Source organism: Carcharhinus amblyrhynchos, chromosome 24 (genome assembly GCF_965287045.1).
Source record: "Carcharhinus amblyrhynchos chromosome 24, sCarAmb.v2.hapA, whole genome shotgun sequence".
Taxonomy (NCBI): domain Eukaryota; kingdom Metazoa; phylum Chordata; class Chondrichthyes; order Carcharhiniformes; family Carcharhinidae; genus Carcharhinus; species Carcharhinus amblyrhynchos.
The window spans coordinates 19,956,321-19,975,263 of record NC_137347.1 but is presented as its reverse complement, the minus strand read 5'-3'; the positions used below and the strand labels follow the sequence as shown (position 1 = coordinate 19,975,263).

Below are 18,943 nucleotides of genomic sequence, written 5' to 3'. Positions count from 1 at the left end.
TCAATCAGGTCGCCCCTCGGTTTCTCTGCTCCAATGAAAACAATCCAAGCCTATCTAATCTCTTCATAACTTAAAATGTTCCAAAAGCATTGGGCAGCATCCTGGGGAATCTCCTCTGCACCCCCTCCAATGAGTTCACATCCTTCCTATAATGTGACGACCAAAACTGCACACTGTACTTCAGCTGTGGCCTCACCAAAGTTCTATACCAGTCCATCATGACATCTCTGCATTTGCCAATTGAGAAAGGCAAGTGTGCCGTATGCTTTTTCACCACCTTATTTACCTGCCTTTCTGCCTTCAGAGATCTATGGACAAACATGCCAAAGTCCTTTTGTTCTTCGGAACTTCCGAGTGTCAGACCTTTCATAATATACTTTGTCAAATTACTCCTTTAAAAGTGCATCACCTCACACTTTTCAGGGTTAAATTCCTTCTGCCACTTACCGCCCATTTCATCTATATCTTTCTGTAACCCAGCCCAAGAACATGAACCATTCAGTACGCTTACACTTTGTAATGGGAGTTCCTGTTAGCCAGCTATCCAAAAAGCGTAGATTCCCTCTAAAGGGCATTGCAGACCTGTGAGAACAGGGAATGCAACCCTATACCTCCTTATCCAGGTTGAAAACAGTGTTTAAACCAGGAAACTGCAGTTAGAATGCTGGCAACGTGAAATAAAAACAGGAAATGCTGCAAAAAACTCAGCACATCTGGCAGGATCCGAGGAGAGAGAAACAGGGTCAGCTCAGCTCTAAAGGCGAGCCATACAGAACATAAACATTGATGCTGGAGTCGCACTCATCCAGGCAAGGGGAGTGTATTCCATTGCACTCCTGACTTGCGCCTTGTGGATGCTGGGCAAGCTTTGGAGATTCAGGGGCAAGTTACTCACCGCAGGATTCCTAGCTTGTGACCTGCTTTAACACCAGGTTAAAGTCCAACAGGTTTCTTTGGTAGCACAAGTTTTCAGAGTGTTGCTCCTTTCTCAGGTGAGTGAAGAGTTGTGTTCACAAATGGGACATACGTAGACACAGACTCAAGTTAATGGTTGGAATGCGAGTCTTTACAGATTACCAAGTCTTTACAGGTACTGACAATCTGAGTGGAGAGGGGGTTAGGCACAGGTTAAAAGAGGTGTGAATTGTCTCCAGCCAGGACAGTTAGTGAGATTTTCCAAGCCCAGGCAAGTCATTATGGAGGTTATAGATAGTGTGACATGAGCCCAAGATCCCAGTTGAGGCTATCCTCATTTGCAGAACTAATTATCAGTTTCTGCTTGGTGATTCTACATTGTTGAGTGTCATGAAGACTGCCTTGGAGAATGCTTAACCGAAGATTAGAGGTGGAATGCCCGTGACTGCTGAAGTGTTCCCCGACAGGAAGAGAACACTCCGGCCTGGTGATTGTTGGGTGGTGTTCATTCATCCGTTGTTGTAGAGTCTACATGGTCTCGCCAATGTACCATGCCTTGGGGCATCCTTTCCTGCAGCATTTCAGGTAGACAACATTGGCCGAGTCGCAAGAGTATGCCCTGTGTACTTAGTAGATGGTGTTCTCACGTGACATGACGACATAAGAAATAGGAGCAGGAGTAGGCCATCTAGCCCCTCGAGCCTGCCCCGCCATTCAATAAGATCATGGCTGATCTGTCATGGCTCAGTTCCACATTCCCGCCCTCTCCCCATAACCCTTAATCCCTTTGCCTATCAAAAACCAATCAACCCGTGTCTTAAAAATATTGAGCAAGGCAGCCTCCACCACTTCAACGGGCAGAGAATTCCAGAGATTCACCATCCTTTGAAGAAGTTCTTCCTCAACTCCGTTCTAAACCACCCCCCCTTTATCCTGAGGCTGTGCCCTCTAGTCCTACTGTCCTTTCTGAGCAGGAAGAGCCTCTCCACCTCTATCCTATCCATCCCATCCAACATCTTATACATCTCAATGAGATCTCCCCTCATTCTTCTAAACTCTAACGAGTACAAGCCTAGTTTATTCAGCCTCTCCTCATAGTTCAACCCCCTCAACTCTGGAATCAGCCTAGTAAACCTCCTCTGCACTCCCTCCAAGGCCAAAATATCCTTGCATAAGTGCGGTGACCAAAACTGCACACAGTACTCCAGCTGCAGCCTCACCAGTGCCCTATACAGCTGCAGCAAGACCTCCCTACTTTTATATTCAATCCCCCTCGCTATGAAGGCCAGCATCCCATTCCTGACCACCTGCTGCACCTGCAGGCTGGGTTTTTGCGACTCATGCACAAGGACCCCGAGGTCCCTCTGCACCGTCGCATGCTGCAGTTTTTCACCACGTAAGTATTAGTCCTTCCTACCATTATTCCTACCAAAGTGGACAACCTCACATTTACCAACATTAAATTCCATTTGCCAGTTCCTGGCCCATTCGCCCAGCCTATCTAGATCCTTCTGCAGACTCTCCACACCCTCCGCACAATTTGCCGTTCCACCAATCTTGGTGTCACCAGCAAATTTCGACCCCATACACTCGGTTCCCTCCTCCAGATCATCTATATAAATGGTGAATAGCTGAGGCCCCAGCACCGACCCCTGGGGCACTCCACTAGTCACCAACCGCCAATCCAAATAGCACCCATTGACCCCCGCTCTCTGCCTCCTATTTGACAGCCAATCCTCTATCCACGCTAACACCCTACCCCCAACTCCATGCCCCCTGACCTTCTGCAATAACCTCTTGTGAGGCAGCTTGTCAAACACCTTCTGAAAATCAAGACAGACCACATCCACCGGCTCTCCTCTATCCACCGCCCTAGACACATCCTCATAGAACTCCAATAAATTCGTCAGACATGACTTCCCCTTAACGAAACCGTGCTGCGTCTGCTCTACCAAACAATTCTCAAGATGCCTCGCTATTTTCTCCTTGATCACGGATTCTAACATTTTTCCTACAACAGACGTTAAACTAACCAGCCTATAATTCCCTGCCTTTTGCCTGCCACCCTTCTTAAACAACGGCGTAACATTAGCCACTTTCCAATCTTCCGGCACTTCCCCGGAATCCAGCGACGTTTGGAAAATAATCACCAAGGCATCCACTATCAACTCCTCCATTTCCTTCAGAACCCTCGGAAGCATTCCATCCGGTCCTGGGGACTTGTCCACAATCAGTCCCTCCAGTCTATCAAGCACCGCCTGTCTAGTAACAATAATGTCATTGAGACCCTCCGCTCCTACCATCTTTCCATCGCTAACACCCGGCAAATTACTCACGTCCTCCTCCGTGAAGACCAAAACAAAAAAGTTATTCAGGGCCTCAGCCATTTCCCCATCCCCTACCACTAAGTCCCCCCTCTCATCCTCTAAGGGTCCAACGTTCACCCTAGCCAGCCTCTTCCTTTTTATGTATTTATAAAAACTCTTGCTATCCTTTTTTATATTAAGCGCTAGCCCAGCTTCATAGTTTATCCTACCCTTCTTTATCAATTTCTTTGTCATTCTTTGTTGACATTTAAACCTCTCCCAATCCTCTTCTCACCCACTACTCTTAGCTACTCTAAACGCATCCGTTTTTAATTTAACACTTTCCTTCACCTCCTTCGTTATCCACGGCTGATTACCTCTCCTCCTCCGATCCTTTTTAAACCATCGGAATAAATTTCTGCTGAGCACCAAGAAAGATCTCCTTAAAGATCCTCCACTGTTCCTCAGCAGGCCTACCTTCCAACGCACTCCCCCAATCAACATTCACCAATTCCTCTCTCATCCTACCATACTCCCCTCTGTTCAAACAAAGGACACATGTCCAGGAGCCCACTTTCTCCTCCTCCATCTGCATCAGAAACTTCACCATACAATGATCACTCTTCCCAAGAGGATCCTTCACCACAAGGTCCCTAATTCTACCCACCTCATTACATCATGACATCCGTGTCAATGATCCAGCATGTCTTGCAGGCGTTGCTTTAGTAGAGTTGTGTAGTGTCGTGGTCACTGTTCTTCTGAAGGCTGGGCAGTCTGCTGCGGACAATGGTCTGTTTCAGGCTGTGCGGCTGTTTGAAGGCAAGAAGTGGGGGCGTGGGGATGGCCTTGGCGAGATGTTCATCTTCATCGATGACATGATGGCTCCGGAGAGGACGACACGGATGCCATCATTTTATATGAGAACACCATCCATCAAGTACACAAGACAGGCTCTTGCGACTCAGCAAGCATTGTCTACCTTATACACTGCAGGAAAGCATGTCCCAAGGCATGGTACATTGGCAAGACCATGCAGATACTACAGCAAAAGATGAATGAACACTGCTCAACAATCAAGCAGGAGTGTTCTCTTCCTGTTGGGGAGCACTTTAGCAGTGACAGGCATTCAGCCTCTGATCTTCAGGTAAGCATTCTCCAAGGCAGCCTCCATGAAATACGTCAACGCAGAACCGCCAAGTAAAAACTGATAGCTAAATTCCACACAGAAGGACGGCCTCAACCAAGACCTTGGATTCATGTCACACTATCTGTAACCCCCATGACTTACCTGGGTTTGCAAAATCTCACTGACTGTCCTGGCTGGAGACAAAACACACCTCTTTAACCTGTGCTTATCTCTCTCTCCACTCACTTTGTCTATATCTGTGAAGATTTGATTACCTGTAAAGACTTGCATTCCAACCATTAACTTGCAAATCGAGTCTGCGTCTATGTATGCTCTTATAGCCACAGTATTCATTCGGCTAGTCTAGTTCAGTTTTTGGTCAATGGTAACCGCTTGGATATTGATAGTGGAGGTTTCACCAATTGCCTAGCACTTGTGTAGTATGAATGTTACTTGTCAGTCATGGCCCAGATCTTGCTCCCTTTGGACATGGACTGCTTCAGTAGAGTTGCACAAAAGGATGAACATTTGTGCAATCATCAGTGAACATCCCCACTTCTAACCTTACGATAGAAGAAAGATCATTGATGAAGCCACTAAAGATGGTTGGGTCTAGGATACTACCCTGAGAACACCTGTAGTGGCGGCGAGGGCCAGGCCGCGAGGAGTTCAAATGATGAGCATCATCTGGATTTTCTATGATTCCTAAAAGGATGCCCATCACCACTAAGGATGTTCATTAATTGTGAAGATGATCGAGAGAGTTAATGATCTTCTGCCCCTTATAGTCAGGACAAGCAACATCCTGCCTTTGATTGGAAGGTCAATGCTGCCTGGATCATGTAACTTGATGACTGATAGATGAAGGGTCATCAGCTGATACCAGTCAAGGTGATTTGCTAATATGTTAATAGCACCTCCAGTTTCAAAAGTAGTATCGAAGCCTTGAACTTGGACTGTAACTGACCAGTGGTCTGGATTGCTTCCTCGAGGAACTCTTATTTCATACTTTTCTTGACTTTCCATTTCTGGGAAGGAATGGCTTTCAGGTCTCTGACCTGGATTTGTAGAGATGTTTGAAATGACTAGTTGTGCCACACTAGATGCATTCCCCAATGCCTGTCAGGCAGTCTTGGCATCTATGCTGGGTTTTTAATGCCGTAATGTAAGCATCTCAAAATGGTTACCTGCATGGAGTGTCCTGCCTTTTCTTTTGGTTTGGTGGGCTGATGGGTGGTACTGCCACTTATGGGTCTACCCAATTTAGAGTTGCATGAAGCCTCGGAGTCATGTTAGACCCTAGACCAATTGTGCACTCGGAGTTGAAGTCATATCGCACAATGAATCGTCTGCTTGATGGACTTCCATGGCAGATTAAAAAGATATCAAAGACATGCAGAATAGACTCAAAGTCCATGACAGACTCTCACATGGCCTGCCTTAGAATGGGAGAATGTCGACTGCTATTGGGTCTACTAAAGAGCTAACTTGAAGATTTTGCTCTTTTTCATAAAGATCTGATACTGCTCAATAATGGAGAAAATAATATTTCTCCAACTCCCACTGCTGGTCTCTCTACGGGCCCTTGAGGCTTTCAGATGGGCAGAGCAAGGGCAGAGACTGTTCACTAGGTACAATCATCTCTGCCTCTCTCCCGTGTGCCTGCTTTGTCTGCTGATCTTTTTTTTACATGTTGCTTTCAAAGGTTTCTTCACTCTATGGTTCCTTCAATAATACTGATGTGTCTTTTCACATTGCTGTCTCTGTGACGGCCATCATGCTCTCCAATGAGTCCTTCTACCTTGGACCTCAGGCATGGAATTTGATTCTTAGACAGGCTGTAGACTATCAATTTAACATTTATTAGTACTACATCCAAACAGGTTACTGAGAAAGCATGTTGCGTCTAGACACAATTGAGAGCACGAGAGAGTGAGCATACAAAAGAGTCTAACACATGACTGACTGATGTTCAAAGTGCTTCATCATCTACAAGTTTACATATCCTGTTTGTTAACCCTTTATACTACAATAACCATATAAATTAAACCTCTACAACACAAAACAACTGATTAAAAACACAGTAAGAGGTTGACCTAGTTCCTGAATCCATCAGGCTGATAGTTCAGACAAAATATTAAACGTTTGACAATTGACACTGTCAATATTTAATAGCAAAATATTCTTCCAACATTCAATTCCCATATTGGAATCAGTTTCAGCATTGCACCAACATAGCAAATTTAGGTTTCATAATGTATGCTTTGTGGCATGTAGCACTTTCATGCTTTAGAAGGATTTGCACCTAGTCACTGAGTTACATCGTACAACATATCAAAATACAAAGATGTGTTAATATTAGGATGGCACTTGCAAAATAAAAACTGATATGTTCACAAATGAGTATATCCACTTGCACAGAACTTTTTAAAATCATTGACCAATTCAGCATACTGCACACACATTAAATAGCAAACAGCATTGACTTTCAAAGACAAAACACTTCTAATTCCTATCTTTAATATAAAAAGCAAACAAGTTTAATACCCTTGCTAAACACAACTTCACATGCCATTCAAGAAACCATGATAAAAGAGAGACAGACTGCAAATTATGGCTGATATGCAATTATTTGATATGGAAATACCACTGCGCATTCAACAAAGAATGTTATGTTTCATTGTAATTAAAGTATCATTCCTTATTTTACTTCAACAGTAAACAAATCACTTTAATTTATTAGAGGATATATTGATCCAAATTTTCTCCATAGTTTCACTTTTTGAAAGGAGCCTTTCCATGTCATCTATCGTAAATGACAGACTTGAGTTATTAGTTACAAGTTTATACAACAAGTGAATTACAAGGAAAATTATATCTTCAATTTATCTTTGAGTACAAGATTATAAACACTAATTATCATTTATGCACTCGCTTGTCTGGAAAATACAGACCTGTGTCTTGGTAAAAGTTTAATCAGTTCCCCTCCCCCATTCAAGCTGAAAAGTTTTCAACCATGGAGGCAGATAAGCTGCCGCATTGTACATTTCCAGCATGACACCAACACACACAATGGTCACCAATAGCTTGAAGGTTTCAGCCGTGAAGAATGCAACTTGGGAGTTGAAATACATCCATCAGATTGACTGTGCTATCAGAACACACACAGAAGCCTGTACAATAAAGCTGGCATTCATTTCAGTGTGAAATACAATTCAACAACACTTGAATGCTGTGCAAACTATGATATCCTCCTTCTTGCAGTCCAAGAAAACAACTAAGGCAGTGAAGTAAATTACACCAGTACATTTCCCAGACACTACAACTGAAGTTAAATTATATTTTAGATCCAAACATCACAAATTTGAATAACATCTTTAATGCAAATTTAATTTTTTTAAATTTATGAATGCCATTTTTGGATATGATTTTAATCTACACTCAATGACCTGAAGCATTTTCAGTGAAAGATTTATCCCAAAATAGGTATCAACGTTTACAAGTTCTGGTGCAAAAAATTCTTTAAATCCTAAATAAAATTACACCTAAAAAGGATTTGTCACCATAAAAACACTGAACGTTCCAACAATTTGGAAAACAATATACAGAGAAAACTAGAGCAACTTGGACAAAAATACCACAAGAGGCACAAATACATTTTTATCATATGCAAAATCTTTGGATTACAGACCCCATAGTTAAAAAGTCTGAAGAATACTGATGACATTTTTGTTTTTAAAAAACATTGCCTAGTTAAAAATTAATCTCAGTTTAATTAAGGTATATAATTCATTGCTACAATGACATTTAATCCATTCCTGCTTCTCCTGCAAGTCCCTCCAGTCAGGTTCCTGACCCCCACAGCACTGCAACTATCTGAACCAAAATTATGAATTAGAATCATAGAACCCTACAGTGCAGAAAGAGGCCCTTTGGCCCATCGAGTCTGCACTGAACACAATCCCACCCAGGCCCTACCCCCATATCCCTACATATTATACCCACTAATCCCTCTAACCTATGCATCCCTGGACACTAAGAGGCAATTTCTTAGCAAGGCCAATCAACCTAACCCGCACATCTTTGGACCGTGGGAGGAAACTGGAGTACCTGGAGGAAACCCACGCAGACATGAGGAGAATGTGCAAACTCCACACATACAGTGACCCGAGTCAGGAATTGAACACAGGACCCTGGAGCTGTGAAGCAGCAGTGCTAACCACTGTGCTACCGTGCCGCCCTAATTATCCTATATAAATAGGATGTATTATCTTTCCAAATACACTGTAACCTTTAAAGCATTAGATTGCTCCATTTTCCTCCAAAATCCAGCATAGCATTCTCTCATAATAAAGATTAGCATTCCATTGACATTAACTACTTGCTGTACCTGCATACCAAGTTTATGTAACTCAGGAACTAGAATATCCTCTAGAATGAATCCCTCTGCACCTCAGAATTATGCAGCTGTTCCCCATTTACGTAATATTTTGCTTTTTTATTCTGTCAAAGTGAACAATTTCACAATTTTCTTTGTTATACTCTACCACATTTTTGCCCACTCATTCTGTTTAACTATACCCATCTACAACTTCCTTGTGTCATTTTCACAACATACTTTCCCACCTATCTGTGTCATCTGCAAATTTAGGTACTTCAGTCCTTTCATCCAAGTCATATCGAATTGAAGCTCTATCAAACAACCCCGTGGGATTCTGCTCGTCAGATTCTGCCAATCAGGAATAGGCCCATTTATACATACTCCCTATTTTCTATCAGCCAACCATCTTCTATCTTTGCTAATGTGTTACCTACACCATGAGCTTTTATTTTCCATACTAACCCTTGAGGCAGCACTTTATCAAATGCCTTCTGGAAATCCAAATACAGTACATTTACAACTTTGCCTTTATCCACAACACATTTCTTCTTTAAAGAACTCCAACAAATTGGACTTTCAGTTGTTCTACAAAGCATATCTTAGAATTCCCTCTCGATATTTTTCCACCTTAAGGCTCAGCTCTTTAACCATATGCATAGGCACTTCTACTAATCCATATTTCTTGGCAAAGCATTTCTTCTTCTTATATCTCCAAGCAGCACCTTAGAACATATTTGCACATATTTAATATAACAAATGACAGTCCAAAATTGTCTGTAATCACAGTTGGGTGAATACACACATCTATGTGTTAGCCAGCATTTTCAGTAATTTTTTTTGACAGAATACAGCAAGTACTGAAAATGCATTTTGATGAAATGTTTAAATTTTTGAGTCAACAAATGACTGAATTTTAGTTTCAATAGTTACTTTATTATTTCATTTGGCGTTTACAAGTTCTGAGGTAAAATAATCCTCAAGCAAATCAATACACAGAAATCCCTTACCTGAAAATGTAGAATTATGGTCCAAATTAAACCAAGTGTTAGTTTAGGATTTCCATCAGTGATGTCATCATTTCTAATATTTACTAATTTCACCTGAAAGAATAAAATGTATTTGATAGTTCAGTGCATCACACTGGTTCACTTTTCTTCACTGAATATTTGAGAAATAATAACAGCACACTTTCTGTGCAATGTAACATAATGAATCCCATAGATTGAAATGTTTTGGGAAAAGAAGTTATCACCAAATGGTTAAAACTGAAAACTTTGTTCAATCAGCTGAATAGTCACATACTCTTGTAATTGGAACATTAGAAATACTTGAGATAAATTATCTGTCTGATATAAAAAATCAAATAAATACCGATACCACTGTTTCCAGTGCTAGAATTTTATCATTTATTTGCTTTGGGAATGGGAAAAAAAACTGTATTAAGATCAACAAATTTCATCATTGATTCTTCCAGTTATGTGAATTTGAATTATGACTAAGCAATAACAACAGTTCGACTTAAATCACAATGGATGTACTTGTGTAACATTATGGTTGAATTTTCATTGAGCTAAAATAATTGAAGTTGTTAGCCAATTAAATGATAAGTCATTTAGTAGTACAGAATTTGAGTATTGCCGAAAACAACATTTCGTCAGAACGTTCCAGCTTGTACTCATCAGGCCACTTGCAAGAATATCAATGTTAGGAAGAACAGTAACATTATACTGCATAAGAGAAGAGAATGCGGATCGATTGGCAAGTGGACTCTGATTGGTAGAGGTGTTGCCATGAAGAATGCAGCACTGATGGTGACTGACAATTAACTGCCAAGCATTGTTTCAAAATTAAATCAGGCAGTTTGGCTCTGATTGGAAAACACATTACCCCATGGGATGAACCAGCAAATGGCTATCACTTATTTTGTTTAGCTGAAACAGATGCAGCCGCCAGAACTCTACCACCTCGCCAGCCACTGAATCGCAGTGGGTGAGGTTCTGATAACAGAAATCTCCACTGACCACGGGCAGGAATTTCCAGTATCGTCCAAGCGAGGCTGTAAAATCCCACCCAACACGTGTACATGTTTCATCTGCAAAGAACAGAGCCTCTGTACTAATATATACAGCTTTCAGCACACACAAATGCACCAAACCTGACTGACAAATTTAAATTGGTTACCAGTGCAATTTTTAGTACACAAAGAATTATTTAGCAAGTGTTGTCCAATGCACAATTGCATCTAAAAGAATGTACAAACTCCACACAGACACTGACACAAACTGGGAATTGAACCCAGGTCTCTGGCGCTGTGAGGCAGCAGTGCTAACCACTGAATTTGAGCACAGAATGGAGGCCATTAGGACATGCAAGGTAATTAATACTTGCTGCTGTGGATTTAAATATAGCAAACTTACCTACATATCAAAAATATGCAAGCTAAACAAAATAAGTGATCATCATCTGCTGGTTAATTCCATAGGGAAATCCTTGATTAATAAGTGTCATGCTGCCTGGTTTTGCTTTGAAACAATCCTTGGTAGTTAACAGTCACCATCAACTGGCATGTTCTCCAAGGCAACCAAAAGCATCTTCAAAATTGTTGTTTCCCCTGACACTTGTGATTGTCCTGATGAGTGCAAGATGAAAAGCTTCAACAAATCATCTTACTTCAGCAATACTTAAATCATTGTGTATATTGTACTTTCATGGAACCCAACTCCTCATCATGCAGTCATAACGTAATAACATGATAATTCAGTTGGAAGTCTGAAAATATATACTATGCACCTATATACAGTTGAAAAGGATAGAGGGCACTTCCTCCCATCTGATTACCACAGTAAAAAGATTAACATACTTTTCATATGCAACTGTTCAAAATTTTCTGTATTTTAATTTTTTAAAATATTTTCTACTGAGTTTGAAGCCTACTTAAAGGAGGCAGATCTAACTTTTGCTTCTTTTCTTCACTGGTGTAGTTTCACAAGGAGCTGCAATCCTATGACACATCAATACAATGCAACTTGGAGAGTGCCAGGGAATTATTGAGCCTGGGAAAAACCGCGCCCAAGACCAAATGCATAGGTATTCCAGCAGCATTCACTGATATTTTTTCTCCTTGACACATAGATGCTGAAACCAATTCTAATGCCTCAACCACTGCTTAGCTCAGGTGCAAATGAGCATAGGTTAGATCGACAATTAACTGTAGTACCTTCTTAGTTTCCATGTTTTAGTCCCAAACAGGTTGGCAATGACCAATCAAACCCCATGGGAAGCTTGCATGGAATAACCTATCTAATTACCATAACCCAACCCTGTAAAAGTTCAAATTGTATCTAAACCACTTTAAAATCCAACAGCGAAACTGAAAAGATGGAGGTAATTTATAATACAATAAATTATGTTTGTCCATTTCTTTATGATTTTGGGTGTGAACAAAGCTGCATTTACTGCCTATTCTGAGATGACAGCAGTGAGTTTTCTCCTTGAACTCTTGCAGTGACAGGTGCTGTTGGATAAATAATTGCAGGATATTGATCCAGCAACAATAATGGCAGAGCAAGATGTTTAAGTCAAGATGCTACACAAGAGGGAAATGGGGATGTATGCCATTCAAGACATTGCCATTTCTACCCTATGCAGTGATAGAGGTTACAGAGAAGGGAAACATTTTAGCTGATACTTTTGTACATTCAACTTCACAGCTTGTTATGAGGGGGGGGTTTGGAATGTACAATGTCTGGGTTTATAGTTCAATCCCATAACCACAAGGCTGCCACCTCACCGTGTACCGACTTACATACCTGTCGTTGCTTCAAGTAGTCAAGTGCAATCTGTACATTCTGTAACCTGTGGAAACGCATACGGCCCTTCTCACGAGGCTAGAAGGTAAACACAAGGAGATAAATTAGTGTTATTCTGATCTTTAATATAAACTTCAGATGTGATTGATGCAAAGCAGTACAGGCCCTTCTTTATTGTCATACTTATGGACTTCTACCCTCACGTTTCAGAACAGTAACAGCTTTGCAATAGCTGTCAAATGTACAGAAGGTAGCAGGCAGCATTCAAAACAGATTAAAACGTTAAAATTTTTAGATCACCCAAAATATCTCCAACAAATTTAGACTATTTTAAAAATCTAGGGACGGATGAACAATTCAGTTGCTTTATGCAGCACACACTGCAGTAGTGATATTTTGACTGTAATATGGTTCAAAGAAAGTCTTTGTTTCTCTCCAAATCCTGCTGGTTCCCACATCTATTCATCAGCAGAGTGAACAGCCATCTTTCCCTGGAGTCTAGCTGAGTCACTGTTGCCATCCTCATTCCCACACTACCTGCCAATTTACCGATAGCTTCCAAAGGCCTTACAGTTTTTCAGGGCCCAAGCCTTCACCGACCAAGTAACCTCAAGCACTATAAAACAGCAAATTAAGATAATGGAAATCCCTAAAAAAAAATGTATGTCATTGAATGTATTTTCTTAAGTCAAAGCTGAGAAGTACTTGATTATCGTTCAGCCAATGAAGTGTCCAGTCAGTGCAATAATGGAAGCAAAAGTTAAATACTGTAGGTCCTGGTAATCTGTCAGAGCCTCTGGCAAAAGAGCATAGTGCTGAAAAATAACTGTTTCCCTTTTTACAGATGATGCTCAACCTGAATATTTCTGGTAATAAAGGAGACCTCTTTCAATAAATAAATGAAAAAGACAGCAGTAGGAAGGAAAATGAAGCCTTCAAAAGTGCATCTTGGAATTCAATTACAATGCATCTTATATGAGAGCAACATTTCTCTCTCAAGTATAAACTTCTTGTTACTAGAATGGGTGACTCTAGTAACTTGACCAGTTCCATTTTCTGCTTGCCAACAACACTGAATCAGACATGGTGCAACGATACACTAAGAATTCACACTCGTGATACGCAAACCTTTTATTCTCCCCATGAACATACACTGGAAAACACACTGGTTTTATAAAAGATAAAATATTCTTTATTTAAACATGATCATTGGGTCATCCAATACTATTGTTACTGCAGAGGGGTGGCCAAAAGTTTGTTAGAATTTTTCACTTGAAGAATTGATGCCGGGAAGGTTTGAGAGGGAAAATCTAGAAATCAAAGAGAAGTTTAGGCCCCAAAACTGCAGTGTAGCAATTGCATCAGAGCGCAATAGGAAGAGACAAAATGCATCATGGTAACAGAGCAGTGAACAAAGTTAAATTGAGGAAAAGTGATAAAAAAAGTTAAAATGAAAGGCAATGAGGCATTCTTAACAAAATAGATGAATTAACAGTATAAATATGAGTAAATGGGTTTGACCTAATAGTCATTACAGATATGCGGTCCACATTCACCAAGGGCATGCAATGTTTCAGAAAGACAAATCAAATAAACAAGGAATCAAGATAGTCCTGATAATAAAGGATAGGATGAGCACATAGCGAGGAAGTATCTTGGCTTGGAAGAACTGAAGTAATCAGTGTAGATGGAGATACAAAATAACAAGGGACAGGCAACACTGGTGAAAGTAGCCTATAGCTATCCACATTCTCCAACAGTAGTTGTACTTTTGGACAGAGTATTAATCAAGAAAAAAGGAGTATGTATAAAAAGCAATACGTTAATCATGGGAGACCAAGCTTCATGCAGGCTTGAGAGACAGTACAGATGGTGTCAATTTGGCCCAATGTCTGTGATGGCCGTCTGGAAGAGCAACTCAACTTGTTTCATCCCCCCACCCCCCCGCACCACCCCCCCACCCTTTTCTGCTTGGCAGTAATCAAATCAGCAAAAAATATTTGAGGGCAAGTTTATGAATTCAAGATAATTTCTTAGAACAAGACATTGTGAAACAGCCATGGAGGATGCTATTTTAGCTCTTCCTTTGTACCATGAGCCAAGGTTATAGCAAGGATCCTCTGTGGAAAAGTGATCATACAATAGAATTTCACTGAGATTGAGTGTGACAGATGCAAATCCAGAACAAAGTACTGAACTTAAACAAAATAGTGGTGAGGTGATTGAAGCAGATTGAGAAATTAAATTAAAAGCTATGACAATAGATGAATAACCGCAAATATTTTTAAAAATTAATACTTCTCAACAAATCGACATTCAATTGAGAACTAAGAACTACGTGGGAAAATAAATCCATCATGACTAAAACAGGTTAATAATAGTACTGAATTAGAAGAAGCCAATAGTATTAAGTAGTAATTTGAAGATTGAGAGTTTTAAATACCAGCAAATAAGCCCATGGATAAAACAGATAAAAATGGATAAAAAGTAAAAAAATAGAATGAGTGTAAACTAGTAAGAAATACAACATGGGGTTAAGGGTTTCAGAAGTATGTAGAAAGGAAGAGAGTAGCAAAAATAAATGTGAAATGTGGACCAGTAACTTTTGAAAGGAAATTCAAACTTCCAGTGAATAGTCGAAAGGAAGGCATGGCAAGATTTTTCACTTAAGACTTTCCAAGAGGATCAATATAAGCAAAGGCAAAACAGAAGAGAAAAGGAGCTCTGTAACTGTTGCTGTTTCACTGAACAGTTAATATGTGGACAAAGCAGAAGATGAATGAGAAAATCTGTGCACACCTGGGGTGCGCCAATGGTTTAGAAAGTATCCATGATCAAAGTGAGCATACACTTAAATAGAGCAAAATAATGAATTAAATAGTGAGGGGAGGGAAGAAAGGCATCATGCAAGGAAAGGTGTAGTATACCAAAGGAAAACAATGAGGTAATAGAGCAGCATAGTGATTTGGGTAATAGTAACCAGACTGTGACAGGAAATGAGAGAAAGAAAACACACCAGCAGATAAGGCAGAGATTGTAACAATGGGGGAAAGCTATTTAAAGGCTCTGCATCAAAACGTGCACAGCATTTGTAACAAAATGGAGGAATTGCCAGCACAGGTAGAAATAAATATATCGGACCTGATAACCATTAGAGACATAGCTGCAAGGTGGCCAGGGCTAGGAAATGAAGGGTATCTGACATTTTGAAAAGACAGGAAGCTAGGAAAAGATGACTAGGGTACCTCTGTTAATTAAGGTCATCATTAGTACAGTAATAAGAGTTGACCTTGGCTCAAAAGATGTAGAATTAGTTTGGGTACAGAATAGAAATAGGAAAAGTAAGAGATTAGCCGTGGGAGTAATTTGTAGCTCCCATCCCCAACATTAGTTACTTGGTGAGAGAGTATGCAGAAGAAATAAATGAGCCATGCAAGAAACAAACTTGAAGCAGGAATAGGCTATTCGGCCCTTCAAGCCTGCTCCACCATTCATTTTGGTCATGGTTGATGGAATTCAATATCCTGATCCTCGCTTCCTCCATATCCCTTGATCCCCAAATCTCCAAAAGCTATATTTAATTTCTTCTTGAAGTCAGACAATGCTTTAGCCTCAACTACTTTGTGGTAGTGAATTCCACACATTCGCCACCCTCTGGGTGAAGAAATTTCTCCTTCCCTCAGTTCCAAAAGATTTACCCCTTATTATGAAATAATGACCCAAATTATGACCCATAGTTTGGAACTCCCCCACCATTGGGAACATTCTTTTGGAATATAGCCTGTCTAACCTTGTTAGAATTTTATAAGTTTCTACGAGATTCCCTCTCACTCTTCTAAACTCCAGTGAATATAATCCTAACCGATTTAATCTCTCCTCATATGACAGACCTGCCATTCCAGGAATCAGCCTGATAAACCTTTGCTAATCTCGCTTTATAGCAAGGACATCCAGCCTCATAAGGACACCAAAACTGCACACAAACTCCAGGTGGCCGCACCAAAGTCCTATACAATTGCAGCAAAACATCCCTATCCCTATACTCAAATCCTCTTGCCATGAAGGCGAACATACCATCTGCCTTCTTTACTGCCTGCTGTACCTGCATGCTTACTTTCAGAGACTGATGCACAAAGACTCCAAGGTGTCGGTGAGTATACATCTCTCCCAATTTACACCCATTCAAGTGATAATATGTCTTCCTATTATTACTGCCAAAATGGATAACACATTTATCCACATTATACCGTATCTGCCATGCAGATGCCCACTCACTCAACCTGTTCAAATCATGCTGAAGCATCTCTGCATCCTCCTGACAGCTCACCCTCCCACTCAACTTTGTATCAACTGCAAATTTGGAGCTAATACATTCAGTTCCCTCTTCCAAATCAGTAATATATAATGTAAACAGTTGTGATCCTAGCACAGATCCCTGCTGAACCCCACCCTACTAGTCACTGACTGCCAATCAGAAAAGACCCATTTATGCCAACTCTTGGCTTCCAATCTGCTAACCAGCCTTTTATCCATCTCAAGCCATTACCTGCAATCCCGTGTGCTCTGACTTTACATAGTATCCTGTTATGTGAGACCATTTGAAAGTCTAAACAAACCACATCCACTAGTTTTCCACAGTCAACTTTACTAGTTACATTCTCAAAAAGTTCCAATAGATTCATCAAGCATGATTTCCCTCTTATAAATCCATGCTGACTGTCTGATTACACCACTGCCTTCCGAGTTATGAAATCCTTGATAATAGACTCTAGCAACTCCTCCAGTACCAATATTAGGCTCTCTGGTCTATAGGTCCCTGTTTTTCTCTCTGCCTCCCATTTTGAATAGCAGGTTTATATTAGCTACCGTCCAATCTTTAGAAACCATTCCAGAGTGCAAAGAATTTTGGCAAATAACCACAAATGGATCTACTATTTCCTCAGCCACTTCCTTAAGTACTCTGGGATAAAGATCATCAGGACCTGGAGATTTATCTACCTTCAGTTGCATAAATTTCCCCAAAACCATTTCTCTACTAATGCTGGTTTCCTTCAGCTCCTCAAAAACATATTTCTCTCAGTACTTCTGGTAAAGTATTCATTGCTCCCTTTGTGAAGACGGAAGAAAAATACAAATTTAATTCCTCAGCCTCTTTATTCCCCGTATTGAATTCTCCCATTTGACTGTATGGGGCATACATTTGTTTTTGTCAATCTTTTTCTCTTCACTTATCTATAGAAACTTTTACAATCAGTTTTTATGTTCCCTGCTAGCTTACTTTCATACTACACTTTTCCTTTCTTAATCAATCTCTTGGTCCTCCTTTGCTGAATTTTAAACTGCTCCCAATCCTCAGGCCTATTGCTTCTCCTTGCCAATTTGTACGCTTCTTCCTTGAATCTGATTCTCTCTAATTTCACTTGTAAGCCATGGTTTGCCGTCAAAGAAGAAATAGCGAGGCATCTTGAGAAGAATTGTTTGATAGAGCAGATGCAGCACGGATTTGTTAAGGGGAAGTCGTGTCTGACGAATTTATTGGAATTCTATGAGGACGTGTCTAGTGCGGTGGACGAAGGGGAACCGGTGGATGTGGTGTTTCTCGATTTTCAGAAGGCGTTTGATAAGGTGCCGCACAAAAGGTTGTTACAGAAGGTTAGGGGGCATGGAGTTGGGGGTAAGGTGTTAGCGTGGATACAGGATTGGCTGTCTAATAGGAGGCGGAGAGTAGGTGTCAATGGGTGCTATTCGGATTGGCAGTTGGTGACTAGTGGAGTGCCCCAGGGATCGGTGCTGGGGCCTCAGCTATTTACCATTTATATAGATGATCTGGAGGAGGGAGCTGAGTGTAAGGTGTCGAAATTTGCTGATGACACAAAGGTAAGTAGAAAAGCAAATTGTGCGGATGTATAGAAAGTCTGCAGAGGGATCTAGATAGGCTGAGCGAGTGGGCGAGGACCTGGCAGATGGAATACAATGTTGGCAAGTGTGAGGTTATCCACTTTGGTAAGAATAATAGTAGGAAGGAATACTACTTACAGGGCGAAAAGCTGCAGCATGCTACAGTGCAGAGGGACCTGGGGGTCCTTGTGCATGAGTCGCAAAAACCCAGCCTCCAGGTGCAGCAGGTGGTCAGGAAGGCAAATGGGATGCTGGCCTTCATAGCGAGGGGGATTGAATATAAAAGTAGGGAGGTCTTGCTGCAACTGTACAGGGCACTGGTGAGGCCGCAGCTGGAGTACTGTGTGCAGTTTTGGTCGCCGCACTTGCGCAAGGATATTTTGGCCTTGGAGGGAGTGCAGAGGAGGTTCACTAGGCTGATACCAGAGTTGAGGGGGTTGAGCTATGAAGAGGCTGAATAGACTGGGCTTGTACTCGGAGTTTAGAAGGATGAGGGGGATCTTATTGA

The 18,943-nt window shown here is 41.0% G+C and overlaps 1 protein-coding gene across 11 annotated transcripts in view; it reads right to left on the bottom strand.

Annotated features, from left to right (window-relative positions):
• Nucleotides 1-18,943, bottom strand: part of macf1a (microtubule actin crosslinking factor 1a) — a 562,465-nt gene that overhangs the window by 280,745 nt on the left and 262,777 nt on the right. For all 11 annotated transcript variants that reach the window (XM_080211401.1, XM_080211408.1, XM_080211407.1 and 8 more), the window contains exons 4-5: nucleotides 12,538-12,615; nucleotides 9,736-9,828 (exon numbers count right to left, since the gene is read on the bottom strand). In XM_080211401.1, the coding sequence (XP_080067527.1) occupies nucleotides 9,736-9,828; nucleotides 12,538-12,615 (171 nt within the window). The remainder of the gene's footprint in view (nucleotides 1-9,735; nucleotides 9,829-12,537; nucleotides 12,616-18,943) is intronic.